The 15,750-nt window shown below is 46.7% G+C and overlaps 1 protein-coding gene across 2 annotated transcripts in view; it reads right to left on the reverse strand.

Annotated features, from left to right (window-relative positions):
• LOC100121155 (neuroligin 3) overlaps nucleotides 1–15,750 on the reverse strand; it is a 279,197-nt gene that overhangs the window by 44,224 nt on the left and 219,223 nt on the right. For both annotated transcript variants that reach the window (XM_016988579.3, XM_016988580.3), the window contains exon 2: nucleotides 5,348–5,506. In XM_016988579.3, the coding sequence (XP_016844068.1) occupies nucleotides 5,348–5,506 (159 nt within the window). The remainder of the gene's footprint in view (nucleotides 1–5,347; nucleotides 5,507–15,750) is intronic.

Raw genomic sequence — 15,750 nt, forward strand, 5'->3', positions numbered from 1 at the left:
ACGAGAAGCGAGATACTTATACGAGAATGGAAAAATTGAGAGGAGGGGTTGTTAGATGTGCGCTGGAATTTCAAGAGTATTTCGAAAATTGCTGATTTTAAAAATTATAAAGATTTAATGAAACTAATAAAAAACAAGTTTAAGAACTAAAAATAGATCTATGGTGAAACGACAAAACGATTAAAACTACTATAATTAGAAGGCAAACTAGAATATAAACTCTAAGATTTAAACAAAAATGCAAAAGATATATTCGACAAACTCTACAAGGCGAGGCTCTCAGCTCCGTGTCGCGATCAAGACTGACACCGCAGAGCACGCGGGGCGACGCTCGTCCTCGCAAAGTCCCCGAAACTCGGCCCCTTCCCGGGTCTCTGTTTTTCTCACCCGATTCATCTGAGATCTCGAAGTATTCCGCCCGCGAAAAGCCATAAAATTCTGACCCAATGCCGCGAACGATGTTAAGTCAACACGGTGACGGTGGCCGTAAATGCCACGACGCGAACTAAACAAAGACCCTTTTTTGCGATCGCGCACGTGCTACGAAGTCGTAGCCGTCCTCACATTTTCGAGCCCTGCACTCTTACCGCATTCACTCTGGCTTTCGCCTGCGATGCAGGAAAAATCTCTTGAGGGGAAAACCTACGCCAGAAACAGCGCTTGTACATAAAAAGTTCTTATCCTAAATGCACGAAAACTCATTGTCGACCATAAATCTAGAGACTAATATTCCCACCCGTACGCTCGGTTGACCGAAACGTAAAACAACGACTCCATGCTAACCTCTCACGGCAGTCGATCGGGACAATATACTTCCAGCAAGCTTCGCTTGTCTTCGCACGTTCGTGTCCACGCAGGAAAATCTCGGTTTTGCTTCCTTCCTAAGGAAGCCTTGTAATAATAAATTTTTGAGTTTGTGTAAAAACATGTAAGAAGTGTGTTTTGATACATTTTAGGTCGAAAAATAGTGTTTTTAGAAAATGTCCGTACGAATGTATGTGTGTGTGTGCTTGTTCGTAGACATCTCTATCTCAGCTTCTACTCAGTGGATTTTAATTCATTTTCTTCGTTTTTACTATAACATGATGGGAAAACAGTCCGTTTTATATTTTGTAGGCGCGTTTTTTTATAGCGATTTTTTAGTTTTGAGAATCCAGTTTTTTCGAATAAAGTTATTGAAAAAGTTTATAAAAGTAAATTGCTTAATATGCGCATGAAAGAGAATAAAATTACCTATCTTTTTACCGCGGAGAATTCATGTTATCGTCGTCGTTCATTTATTATACACCATAAAGTGCAATTTTTTGAAACCGTTATAACTTGAAAAGTAAATGTCGAATCTTTCTAAAAAATTATGTGATTATTGAAGATAATTATAACTATATATCACTTTCATTTTAAGTCATTTTATGGAGCAGATCCGGAGAAAAACATCAAAAACTGAAAAAAGTCTTTTTTATAACACGTGCATAAAAAAGACCATTTTCGGCGCCTATAAACTGGGCCGAAAATGGGGTTTTCCGAGCGTCACACAAAAAGTCGAGTGAGAGTTCCTGATCACAATACATGTATCAATTAATCCATTTTCGCCCCCTATATAAGTAGAACGAGCCTATAATAATCGGAGAATCTGAAATCAATCGAGCGGACCGTAAATGGTCGTTTTCGCTTCTAGAGGCGAAAACGACCATTTTCGGTCCGCTCGATTCATTTTTTTTGTTCATCTCCTTACTAAAGCTTTAAATCGTTAAAAACTGTTGAAACAATTTCCAAAATATCAAAAATTTCCAAAATTTTGAAAATTTTTTAAAATTTTGAAAATTTCTCAAAATTTTCAAATTTTCAAAATTTGCAGTTTATTAAAATTTTGATTTACTAAATTTTAAAAGCTTTACTAAAATATATTTAAATAAATAAAAAATATATGAATATATATTTAAATAATATATATATATATATATATATATATATATATATATATATATATATATGCATATATATACACACATATATATGAATCTATACACGCCCACCGTAGTGGACGACTCGAAAAACTCCATTCTCGATCCACTTCATAGGCGACCCAAATAGTCTTCCTTATACACTTGTTATAAAAAGCACGGTGAACAACGAGGGGCGAATGTGCTTTTCCAGGCTCGGATGATGTGTGAACACTCGTGTCCGTCACGGGCGCCTACGGCGCCCTCGACTACCACTCGTGCTCATACATCATCCTCGCTTGGAAAAGACCATTTTCGCCCCTTGTTATACAATATACTATTTTCTATGGGACGTGATAACTGTAAAAAGGCAATAATTAAGTTCAAATTTGGATTTAGTTAGCATTGTATAGCACTTCGATTCATATGTTTGGGTTGTTTATGAAACCAGTTATAAACCAGTGATAAACACGGTGCAAAAAAAGACTACTTTATTCACAGATTGGCGTGACTTAACAGCGGATTTTAGCCACACTGTGCTATAAAAAATATTATGCGATCGGATAATTCACATATAAAACATGCAAAACGTGTACGACGGTGGTGGGCGGTAACGAGGATTATAGGATAAGTTTCGTGCTACTAACGCAACGACTTGTACTGCGAAATAATTACTTAAGCGCAAGTGGTTATCTTTGAAGGAGTTAGCGCGCGTTTCCACACCTCGGCAGACGGTTTCCCGCGCGAGATAAGAGTGCCGTAAATTCATATCAGAACAGCAGTTAGTAGTTTCCAAGCACATCGCGAAATAGTATATTTATAAGTATTCCTGCACCGCGCCATTCCAAAATTATGCGAATCGCAGCAGAAGTAATTAGCATACTCGCTGCAGAGGCGCTGCTTATTAGATTTGCTTCGTTCTTGACTTTATATAAGGCGAAATTCTGTGAATTTTAATGAGTTAATAAGGCACACGTTAAAATTTTGTACCGATTTCTGTTCCAGGAAAATTCTTCGTGTATTCGCATAATCGGTATTTTAAAATGCCGCTATTCTCGAAAGGGTTCGAGTATCATTTTATCATAGCAAGCGATATTTTTGCCGTTTCATTTCGACTAAAGTATAGAACAATGAATATGCAGTAGTCCCGTTATACCAACAGATATTGTACAACAAAAATGTATCATCCAGATAATTATATTCGACATTTCTTTCTGGTAAAACAAAAATAAAAACGCGTATACTCCGCTGCGCGAGATGATAACGTTTCGTTGCTGTTGTACATAAACGCAGCGGTAATTCTTCCTTATCGTTTATCGAACGATTTTACTGTCCTGATCCGCTTGATTTTACGGCTCCCGGTTACTGAAAGCTCGCATAGCTCCACCGGGAAAAATGTATTCCGCATCAGCAGCAGCGGAGAGCCCACAGCCGCAGGTTCGTTAAAAACAACAATCTCGACCATTATCCAGCATGAGAGAGAGAGAGAGAGAGAGAGAGAGAGAGAGAGAGAGAGAGAGAGAGAGAGAGAGAGACAGACAGACAGACAGACAGACAGACAGACAGAGAGCTAGGGGGATAACTCCTCAGTCCTCATCGACTCTCGAGGCGAAACTAATAAACGAAGTAGGTAGCAGCAGTTGAGCCTCTGCCCAAGAATCTCCGCTTGGGCGAAAGCAGCTGCGGAGGATGAAGGAGCTGAGCGGAAGAGAGAAAGAGAGAGGAGCAGCGCGCCTGGGTATGTACGGAATCATCCGAACGCTATCAATCACGGTATAATCCGACTTTCTTTCGCGTCGCAACATTTAGACGGCGAGTTATATGACAAGGAGGAGGAGAAGGCGGCGGAGAAGAGAGTTGCGAGCTAAGAATTTAGTTTGCTGAAACGGAAGGCCTGGGCTGTAATGAGTTTCCTATTAGATTTGGCCGCTCCGGTTGCCATGACGACCGAGCAGCTCCGAAACTTTCAATCCCTTCGAGCCCCCTCCCCCTCCCTCACACCTTTCTCTTCAGCTTCTCCTCCTCTTCTTCGTCCTCGAGCATTCTTCCCTCGCCTCGTCTTTCTCCTCTTATCTTCTCCCGCGTAGCCTCGTGCTCCACTCTTTCGCGCGCAACTCTAATGCAAAACGTAACGAGTTTCGCTCGACTTGCATCACGATCCGCAACAACGTATCTCTCTCGCTGCCTCTTCCACCCGCGTTTTTCTTCGCGCGCCCGTTTTGCTTTACGCGCGGCTTCTATCTAATCGCTCGCGTTTCTGCGTCTCTGCTTTACGAGGACGCGCGGCTCGAGCGCCGCTAATGCTTACTTTATTTCCCCGCGTTTATTAGTCCGCGGCTTTCGCTGAGCGCCCTTACTATCTGCAACGTCTCCGCCGCCTTTCGTATATCAATTGTTCCACTGCGTGCAATAAACTGCTTCCGTGCGAACACGAATGATAATGGCTGCAGCAAGGGACGCGCGAACGCCAGTCGAACGTGCGAGCCGCCCGCGGCATTCAAATTTCCCGGGCAAAGAAAGGCGCGCGCGTTCACCATAACAATCGAGCGAAACGACGCCCCCACAAATATCCGCCTAATCTTATCGAATCCAATCGCGCAGTCCCCTTTCCGCTTGCGGCGAACGCTCCCCTCTCGGGCTGATGTAGAAGGCGGCCTCGAGACATGAGCGCACTTCGACCGATTGAAAAAATATACCGTAGCTTTGCGTCCTCCGAATTTTCGAAATAGTTCTCCATTCGCCGCAGGAGTGCAAAATTAATGTTTACAAGAGCCATCGCGAAAAGCGCCCTGGTGCGCCGGGGTTGCGAGTGACGCGAGCCGGCCGCCGGTACAAAGTTTTGCTGCAGCGGTGCTGTGTACACGTACAACCGAGCACACGATGCCGTTTAGAGCTCGAACATATTTGGCGCGCACGCGAGGCGGAGAGAGAAAGAGCCGTCCGACAAAAGCCGACTCGCACTCTGTTTACCGGATTTTCTTCGCCCGCGAGTTTTTGCGCTCTTTCGCAATAACGGATATCGCACGATTCCCGAACTTTCCTAGAGGGCAGTTTACGTCGAGATTGCGCGCTAGCCGGAGGGAAATCGTTCCTTATGACTGCGCAAGCTGGGAAATTCGGAGGGAGCTTGCAGGCTGTGCCGTTCTTTTGGCCGCCCGGGTTGAAAATCGCTGTTTTCTTCTAGTACATCGACAAAAGACGCGGTTACGCGATTTAATTTTCCGTTCGACAACCGAGCAGGTGAATTAATTTCGAGCAGCGAACCGCGTGACGCTTGTTTCTCGAGGCTGACACGGGCACGCGAGCAAATTTAAAGTGCCCTCGCGAGCGACAGAAATATCCCCGGTCCCGGCGCGTACGGCTGTGGACATCAGAGCTGGCCTATTCAAAAAGCAGTAGTGACTTACCCAGAATGCCGAGTCTGTAGTTGACGGTGACGACGACGAGCCCGCCGTAGCTCGCCAGGACCGAGCCGTCGTAGGGGTTGCCGCTGTTCCATTCGTAGCTCTCGCCGTGTAGGAAGACGACCACCGGGTAGCTCTTGCCGCCGCTACTCCTCGCGCCAGCTGCAAGTCAAAGCAAAAGGCGCAATGTTACTATTATATTCTATGCGGGAGGTTCATATACAGAAAATTCCATTCAATGCTGGCCCAGAGAGCCCATTCACAATTTCCCCCGATTTTCATGATTATGAATCACCGGGCTCGCAAATTAATGAGATGAAACATCAGCAAAGTTGGCGGAGACTCGAGGCCTTTCCGCGTGTTTCGGCACAATCGAGTCAATTGGGTTTACCGGTCTCCTTCCTCGCGAAGCTTCCGACTGACTGACTCGGATACGCACAAAGCGGCTCCTCGACGAAAAATGAAGCCATCGCGGCGATTCAAAGTAAGCGATTCAATCGCGCCGCGCGAGCGCGGGCACGCGAAAAGAGGGAGCGGCAAACTAATTTCATCGGCCACACGAGCCGATGGGATTACCGGGATGCTTTGCGTTACGCTTCGCTTTCCAGCGCTCTACAGTGCGCGCGTTACAGTTTGGAATGACGTATTGCCGAGATCGCGGCTTCTTTGAAGGCAAACTCTTCGATATATCGATGAAATTCATCTCTCGCGCGCATACATCGCGCTGAGCCGAGAGCAATAGCTATGCGATGACGCTTTTTGATTCTTGTTTGGATGGATCGCGGTGTCGAACTTTCGACGACGCGCGCCGCGGCTTGAATTACTTCGGCATTGATAGTGCCTGCGCATCGCCCTGGGGTTATTTTTCAGCGTGGTTCAGTTTATTTTCCCTGTACTTATGCTCGTGCATTATGTAGACTTGGTTTATCCAGCCCCCGCAGCCTTGAGAATCCGGAGGAGTTTCCTCAGATATTTTAATGATAAACTTTTCGTATATACCTATCTCCACAATGCGACGCCGACATACTGACTGGAATATATTTTGCTCATATCCTGTAACGAGACGATGGCAAATGAATATGGCAAATGATCAACGCGAAGTATATTTCTCTTTATTAATGCACGCATTTCACACAACATTGCTTTTATTTTCCATACCAGCTTATGCACACGGACATTATTCCTCGCCGACTAAGAATGAAGTCATTCCCCCCGCCTGCACACGGTCAATTCCATGAACGCATCCGGGATTATGCGCCGAAAATTCCATTACAGCCCGTTTACAATTTCGAGCCCGGATAATAAGCAGTCACGCCATCGCGATCTCCCATTGTACTCCGCCGCTTTCTCTCTCTCTCTCTCTCTCTCTCTCTCTCTCTCTCTCTCTCTCTCTCTCTCTCTCTCTCGGCGCACTGTGTATACCGGCGCGCGTTCATTCCGCCGCCGCGAATTGTTGACCTATTAGGGGGCTTTAATAGCAATCGTTTTCCGCAATAAAACGACGCTCTCTGGCCATCTCCTCGCCCCGCTGCGCCCTTCCCTCGCAGGAAAAAATCCGGATCACAATGGCGCTGGTGAGATCTCATTTCCCATGGATACAATGAAACGCAATTACAGTCGGCCGCGCTACAATCGATTCCACACGTGCCAAGAGAGACTATATAGCTCATAAACAGGCCGTTCATCCGTGTCGTAAATACAACGCGCTCGCTCGCGGAATCTGAATCGCGCAGCGGTCTGATTAATAAACGCCGCGCTTATACATATATAGATAGGTATATATACCTCTACCTCTACACTACATCGGTCCGATGGAAATCATCGAGACTGGCACGATCGGTTGCTTGGATGCACTGAGCTGCACGCTAAATATAATAATTTCATTATATACATATAGCTGCTGTAGATTGCGGCCGTCATTACAGCGTGAAGCAGGTCGGCGGCGCTGCCGCAAGTGGAGGCGGGGCGTAATTGAATCGACCACGAGGCGAGCTCGGTTTACGTGCGGTGCAGCCGGTAATTAGTACAGGACACGCCGAATCGTTTCCGCGATTGCAAATTGCCGAAATCGCGCGACTCACGGAGCGAGCAGAGGATACGTAAGGCGCAGGAAGCGGAAGAGGCAATTTTCGGAGGGATTTATGGAGGGGGCCGAGAGGCTTGCAGACGAACTAATGGCCCGCCGCGCGGTTGAGGTTACAGTAATGAATTGGCGCCGCTTGTTTTCTGTCGTCGAGAGGGGCTGGGGCAATTTTTCTCTCCTAGCTGTCGTTGAATTGCCCGCGACGATTGTCCGAGGCTGCGCATTTGGATGAGCTCGGTTCGCGGTTTATCATGTCGCTCTGGGACCCGCTATACTGCCGAAATTGGCGCAATCTCCGAGATGCAAGAGCGACTTGCTTTTAGCGAAACGAGGAAGTTGCGAAATTCGGAATTCGTTGATATAATTCGTGTTTTAATATATAATACAGATTATTATAATTTTCCATTATACGCTTCGTATACCTTCAGCGAGTGTCTTCGCGCGCGAGAAGTCACTATTTTATTTATTTATTATTTTACCTTTACAAGAAATGTTAACTCGGTATGACAAAAATCACATCGAGTAGGTAAAGAGTAGTAAGGTATATACACAAAATGATCTGACGCAGCTCTAAAATAAAAGAAACAATATCGCCCCGTTAAGAAGCTAGGGATAGAAAGCGAATAGAGGGTTTAAACTGTGTTACATATATAAGTCCTTACGTTGAACACTGTGGGGTACAGCTGTAGAAACCTAAATTCGAACTCCCCTGCAATTACTGAATAAATGTGACAAAACTTGTGTAAAGGTTTACCAAGTTTGAAAGCTATGAATCTGAGAAAATCATGGCGTGCGGAATTGAGTTTATTAATTTGATACTATGACAATCAGGTTGACAGATCTGAGGACAGTATAACAAACGAGGGAATATACTAAAGATCTGAACAAGTAGATAATTGCAAAATATACTAAGATAAGTACGAAAGTATAAACATAGCGTACAACACAGCTCAAAGGAGTGTACAAAGGATCTAATTCGACAAGATTTAAATACAGGAAAGCGTTTATACCGGTTATACGCGGTTAGGTACGAAATTAACTTTCGTCGCGGGAACGAAAGAGTGAAAATCGATCATTTTTTAATACATGACTGTTTCTTCTTTCCAGCTCAAGCAATACGGCTTCGAAGTATACGACTTTCGAAACGACAAAAACTACTGCGACCTACCGGGCCCAAGTACCGCGAGAAGCTGTAACAACTAATGACAGTTCGTATACAGGGCAACATTCCGTTCTCGGCGGTGCATCTCCCTCCCCAACTATTGAAATTACAAAATATTCAAACTATTCCATTCAGTCGCTTACGCACAACAGAGCCGACGCTGGCCTTTCAAATTTTATGAGCTTCGCCAGGACAATTCTCTTAAGATAAATGAAAAGTAGATTCCTAATTTTCGCGGGCTTTTCAATATTCCTACAATAAATTCTTGAACTATTCCAATTATCTTGTATAGCCCTCTTGTACAACTAACAGTATTATAATCATCGATTTTCTCGCACTGATACAGCGGCAGAAGTTAATTTGTTAGTCAAACAAGTATACCCGTTCCAAGGTACACTGCGTCTGCAGGGGTCGTTCCGCTGTTTCATTAACCGTTAGCTAAGCGAGCTCAACTGTACCCAACTACTTGCGGTGGAGAAATCTGAATTCTGAATACTAGGCCGCGCCCGCCTCACGATTACCGGTGCTTTCGGATCGTCAAAGTTCCGCGCAGCTCGTCCGTTCGAGAAGCCCAACGAGACTTAGCGTATACAAGAAGCAATATTTTTGACAGCCGTCCAATCTGATTTCTTTATCAATCCCTCCCCGGCTCTCTCGCGCAACTTAATATACCTCCGCCACACACACGCACACAGCTCCGAGTCGAGTCGTTTCAGAATAATAATAGTAACAGAGCGAAATGGAATTCCTCCCATTCCCTCGGAATCAGAACAAACTAGATCCCCTCGAAGAAAACCATCCCAGCTCCTCCGGTTTAACGAACCCCCGCGCCGTAAAAGCCGCGCATAACCGCTTCCGACGCGCTTCCGCCGCGCGCGCTGATCAATCCGCGCGCAGCTGCATCGCTCCGTCGCTCGCACATATTGATTCCCCGTGTACCTATATGTACATACCATAGGATAAAGAAAGTCCCCTGTCGCTCCGAGAAAAACAAAGGGCGATTTCTAAATCGCGCGTGTGTATGTACGGACGGCTCATCATCGGCCCAACGAATCCGAGTCGACTTGGCGGCGTCGCGACTAAATTGCCAAGCAGCTCGAGAGACAGACAGAGTTACTCCGGATGGATAGATAGACGTGACGTGCACGAGAGCCGGAGAGAATTGCTATCGCGTGTACACTATACTTGTACGAACAACATCAACACAGCGGCATCGTCGCCGAGCCCGTGTTTCTCGTCAATCTCGCGGCCTCCCAAAGCAGATTGCGGTCCTGCACTGCTGATCCTGTTCCTCCCCGTCTTCCCCGTGTTTCCAGACGTACAGATGTATACGTATGCCTATGCCCTGTATACATATACACACCTTTATCTGGCAAGCAGAGAAGCCGGACGGATGGATGCAGCCCCGGCCGCGCGGGAAAGTTTGGCGGCTCGGTAACGATACTATTATCGCCCTCGGCTTAGGAGATGAACGATCATCAGGACTAATGGCTTAGTCGGTTGACCCGTTGATTCCCAGTGCTGAGCATCACCGAATGAGGCGTGATGAAAATTTCATCCGATCGCCGTAAAGACGATGTTGCCGTAGTTAAATGAATAAACGCTCCCCCCTTCTCCATCAGATCGCTGTTTGAATTATTCCTCCATGGCTATGAATATGCGCGACAAGCTCTCCTCGCGCGCCCGTATAACGAGGGTGACTTTTTCGGGCTGCAACGCGTGCCAAGGATGAAGCGTTTTTCAGCGCATCGGCTCGGCTCTCGCGCAAGAAGATTCTAATCTCCGCGAGATTATCTCACGGTGTAAAATCCAAAGTGGCTTGCCATAAATTCATACGACACACGAGCGTACAGCACTGAGTTATTTCATTTGCATGCTTTTAAGCCTTTTGGTTATAGGGACTGGCTGTGTGTGTGTGTGAGAAAGAGAGAGAGAGAGAGAGAGAGAGAGATCGAGAGAGCTCGATGCCAAGTTCTGTTTGGCACTTCCGAACAGCATAAAGGCCGAATTCTGGGTTGGTGCGGTTACAAACATCGGGAGCTGGGCGTTGCGAGTGCGCACATTGTTCCCTATGATGCCGCTCCGCTGCAGCGCCGGCGATGTGGATCGATGCCATCGGCTCGTAAGAGGAGCCTTGCTTAATAATTCATATTAACGATCAACGCGAAATTTCAATCTGGATTTAGAATTATTGCAGCACGGCCCGAGGTAATAATTAAGCGACACGTACATTTCGCCTCGCACGAAGGGTGGTTATTTCAAATTTAAACCAGAGATGCTGTACTCGACGTGCGTTCCGGGGTCACGATGAAAATTTCAGACGCCCGCGTATTTATCGCACAGTATAGTATGGGGCGAGGAAAAAGACGGCGCAGCGCCCGCTGCAGAGAATGTATATTAATTTCTAGCGCGAACGTCCAGTTGTCGGGCCACTTCCGGCCGACATCCGACTCCCGGTCAGTGGCGCTGGGATGCGCCAGCTGGCGCGAGAGCTTTTCTCTCTCTCTCTCTCTCTTCTCTATTTCTCTCGGCGCATCTGACTGCGAGGGCTTGTCGCTCGATTCGTTGACAATGAGAGCGAGTTATTGGCCGCGGCCAGCCATCACGCGCGCCGCTTGTGATTCGTGCGATACGCCCGGCGAGTCCGGGGAACTTTGCTGTTTCTTTTTTTCGAACATACTGCAGGCCACTCGGGCTCCGCGTCGTTTTATACGTATAGAGGAGGGGCTGGAACATCCGGTAAACTGGTAAAAACTGCTCGTCCTCTGCACTGCAAGCACACCGAAGCAACGAGAATACTGCACTTCATTTCGTGTATAATTGTCATCGATCGCAGTCGCGGCCTGAGAACTCATCGAGTCGCATGAAAAATCGATCGATCCGCAAATGTGCGCGCATCTATCAATCGCCTGTATGACTGTAGCGCGGTGGCAGGAGGACCATGAAATATGACCGGCAGGCCCGCAATCATACTGAAATTAGTCAGCGCGGCTCGGGATCACTTTTGACGATGAAATATCCTCGCTCTCGTGCCCAAATCAGTAGCGGCCATTTATCACTTTGAATTTTAAAATTCATCAAAAATCGTCCGGCTCTAGGTGCGCGTACAACAAAGCGATATGCCACAGGAGCGCATTACGACACGTGCACAGTCGCTCGACGCGTATTATCACCGAGTCATGCACGCGAGTCGCATCCCTGGGTTGGATTAAGAAAAGAGTTGGAACATCCCGTGCAGACAAGGCAGGCGGGAGCACGATGATAGCGCAGCTTTCCGGTGTAATGCCTCTTTATGCCTCCGCGCACACAACTCCGAGGAGGTCTCGCAGTGGAGTAATCATTGTATTTTTTTCTTTCAGCCTGGCTCGACAACAGATCATAACCCACTTTCGTCTCGAGCGCAAGGGAGCAACCGCTTTTCACGATTCGCGCGTCTCTCGCAGGATTCCGGGAAGAAGCAACGAGCCCGACTTTGTGCGATCTAGACGTTTCGGGCGATCGCGCACGAAAACGTATAGTGGCTCTTTCGAATTGCTCGGGGAAGCTCAACTGAATTAAGTCAGTTTTCCAGATCGCAATTTTGAAATGGGATCGCAATGTTCAAAAAGTGAGCACTTTGTACGAAGTAAAAGTTGTAGCCCAAAACACCAAGTGCATCCGTACTGGACGCATCTCATGTATTATCTATCCTATTGCGCCCTCAGATAAGGATGTGTTGTTGAACGTTGGATACTTTTCGATGAGTTGAAATGACCGCGACAACAGTGAGCACCTACTCGTATTCTATTGGTTAGTTCAACATTTTACAACGCGTGCGATTAGCGAAAATAAATCAGCTTCGAAAAGTAGCACGCTTCCATTTTGGAAATGGAAACACGCTACTTTTTAGAAATTGCTCACTTTGCTGGCCCCGAAAACTGACGGATTCGAAACGAATTTTCTCACAAAACTCCCTGTAATAATCCCGAAACTTATCACACCCGAGAGCTTTCAAATGCATTAGCACGCGAGTGCAGGTACGATTATGAGAATTAATTGATGCAGACGAATGGAGATAACTCGTCGCTGCGATTTTTAGCGAAACTTTTGCTCCCGCGCGGGTAATCGCGTTAAATATACCCATAAATCTCGACCGCAAACAAATATCAGCCCCAGATCCGCGCTCCGAACTGGTATTTATCGCGCATTGTTATTCCACTTATTCGCGTATTTGCCATCAATGCGCCTGATGTTGATGTGTTTCTCGTTATACAGCGAGTCGCGCGAGATACCAAACCCTCGAGTTACAGTGATTTTACAGAATTTGTATGAAACGTGCAAACTCGCGGATATAATCATTCGGATATTAACTCGGGTGCTCGCGAATCAACGCCAATCCCAGTCACATTCCTTTTAATACATAACTATACACACAACACACACACCGTGTCGCGCAGTCTGGTCTCTTGGAGCGACGGATAAGCGCATAGTTAATCTCCTTATACGCGGGGAAACCGCAAAAAGCATAGAGTGTACATACGTCGCATAAAAGGGGAAGCCATGCGGCCGCGTTATAAATTGATTTAACAAGAAACCGCGGGGATGACTGAAGGGAAAAATAAAGCCCGTCGTTTTCCGGCCAGCGTCAATCAATCACGCGCGCTCGTGACGCGGTGTCAATTTTTTGACGGAAAAAAGAAAAGCGAGAACGCGAGACCATTCCCCAATTACAGAGATGGGCAAACAAGCGCTCGGCGAATTGCAAATCATCCGGAGAGCGGGTTTCCAAGAACTCGAATCGTCGCGCATACGTGTATATGGGGAATTCTACGGGAAAAATGCCATTTTCTGGTTGGAGAAACAAAAAAAAAACAAATGTTGGGGCACACTCCGGCAACTTTTTTCTTCTTATTGTACATGTTGTCGCTACTTTTCGACGAATTTGAAGGGCCTAGAAAACACTGTCACAAGGCACTTTTTCGATGTCGGAACGTGGTTTTGCATGGTTCTAAACATGTACAATAAGAAGAAAAAAGTTGCCGGAGTGTGCCCCAACATTTGTTTTTTTTCGGTTTCTCCAACCAGAAAATGGCATTTTTTCCGTAGAATTCCCCATATATACGTGTTACCGAGCGGATTTCCAGGGGAAAAATCCAAGGGTGCCCTCGGGCTAGATCCTCTCTGCACGACTCGATGAATATTATTTCTATAGAAGCGCGACGGTGCTGTCCTTTCGCGGCTGGCCGAAACCAAAATTTTCCGGGAGATTGATGTTCGCTTTAATTTGAAAACGTGCAATCGCAGCAGAATAGAATACTCGCATCGGTGACAAAGTGAGAGAGCCGCTATGCTCTTAGACTCTACCACTTGTATCACGATATATGCCATTTCGATACGATCGAATAAAACTACTTGGAATCGGTAGGAGAAAGAGAGAACGAGTATACGCATCTTATTCCCCATCTCAATCATCCGTCGACTGTATAGATCTCCGAGAGAGTCAGTCGAAAAACAAAGATAACTCGGAGAATATTGTTCTCTCTCTCTCTCCCTCTCTCTCTCTCCCTCTCTCTCTCTCTCCCTCTCTCTCTCCCTCTCTCTCTCCCCCTCTCTCTCTCTCTCTCTCTCTCTCTCTCTCTCCGCATACCCGGCGATCTGCGCCAGTAGGCGGCATATAACGCCTATATGTTTTCCGAACACCGTGTATGCACAGCCAGTAGCTGCCCTCGGGTGAATTTCCTGGAGGGAAATACTTCTCTGTCTCCGCCGCGACGTCGCTTTCTCTCTGGTCTTCGTTTGGATGTATGTGTACATGTGTGTGTGTGTGTGTGTGTGCGTGACCAAAAGTTTCCCGGACCCCGCAGCTGCTTTTGCCAACTTTAACACACTGTCGGCCGCCAAGTCTCTGTGTTTGCGCGAGCGATAGGAGAGTGTGTTATTATGAAAGCTACGCGGGGTGCGGCTCTCGTTGTACTGCCGGCTGCTCCAGTTCTTCTTGCTCTTTTTTGATGCTTCAAGGAGAGCCGCTGCTCGTTGTTTATGAGTCGAGGGCGTCGGTTTTTTTTTTTTTGGAGAGTAATTTTAATATTTAAAGTTTTCGAAGCTGAAATTTTTGCTGACTTTCGGATTCGCGATTCGGATGATTAATTGCGCGACGTACGTGTGTGTGCGCAGATCCACCGAGGCGGAAGAATATACCGTGGGCCGACACGTGGGGTTTTAATTTGCTGAAGCATAACTCGATTCGACTTATCGGGCTATTCGATTCGAACTGGAGCAGGCATAATTGATACGAAGTGACAATCAATGTTACATCGGTTTAGTCAGCAAGAGCCCAAACGCGCAGACTCTTAGCTCATGATCCGCGCCCGCTTTTTCCCCGCAGGTCATCAGCGGGCGACGCGACCCTCTAATCTCGCCTTTTACGTCGGCCCACGTCTGCATATCCGGCGCCACGCATGCATATTCAGTAGACCCGCTGTTTTGTCGCCCCCATACGTGCGCGCTCTATTTATCGGCGCGTGTAAATTTCGCCGGCGCCGCTGAGTTATTGCGTATCGTGGGGCCGAGCGTAGTCGTCTTTTTTCACTGAAGCACGTATACAGCTTGTGAGCGCCGCGAGACGTCCCCCTTTTTTCGCCTCTCCGTCTCGGCACTATCGCGGTTTAATAAGACACAGTGCGCTGCTGGCCTTTTTGGAGAGGCCAAATTTATGGGACGGCGACGTTTTTTGCCGGCTCTATTGTAATAATAGTGTACAGATTTTTGTAAAATAATTGGAGGATGTATACTGGTTCGCTGTCGCGGGTTTCTCGATTTTCAGGGCTGCGCATTAATCAAGCAGGATGGACTCGGCAGTTACAAGATTAATAACAACTGGATCTTGTCCAAGAAAAGTAATGAGAAACATAAAAACTTGCGCCGCGGTCGGAGTGCGCGAAATGCGAAACAGCGTACATGGGGCGCACACGGCGTTAGAAATTTAACAGTCTGTAAAAAACTTTGAATTACCTTTTACCCCCGCAATTCAAACTTTGTGAACCCCTCTCGAACAAGCGACGAGGGAACCGAGTCCAGTTTTTTTTTTTGGAGGGGGACACCCGGCTGGAATATTCGCGCTCGAGCAATATTGGTCTTTGATATTTCGGATAAGCATTTGCTCCTGTTATTCGCGTAGTCGGT

This window comes from Nasonia vitripennis, chromosome 4, assembly GCF_009193385.2.
Source record: "Nasonia vitripennis strain AsymCx chromosome 4, Nvit_psr_1.1, whole genome shotgun sequence".
Taxonomy (NCBI): Eukaryota; Metazoa; Arthropoda; class Insecta; order Hymenoptera; family Pteromalidae; genus Nasonia; species Nasonia vitripennis.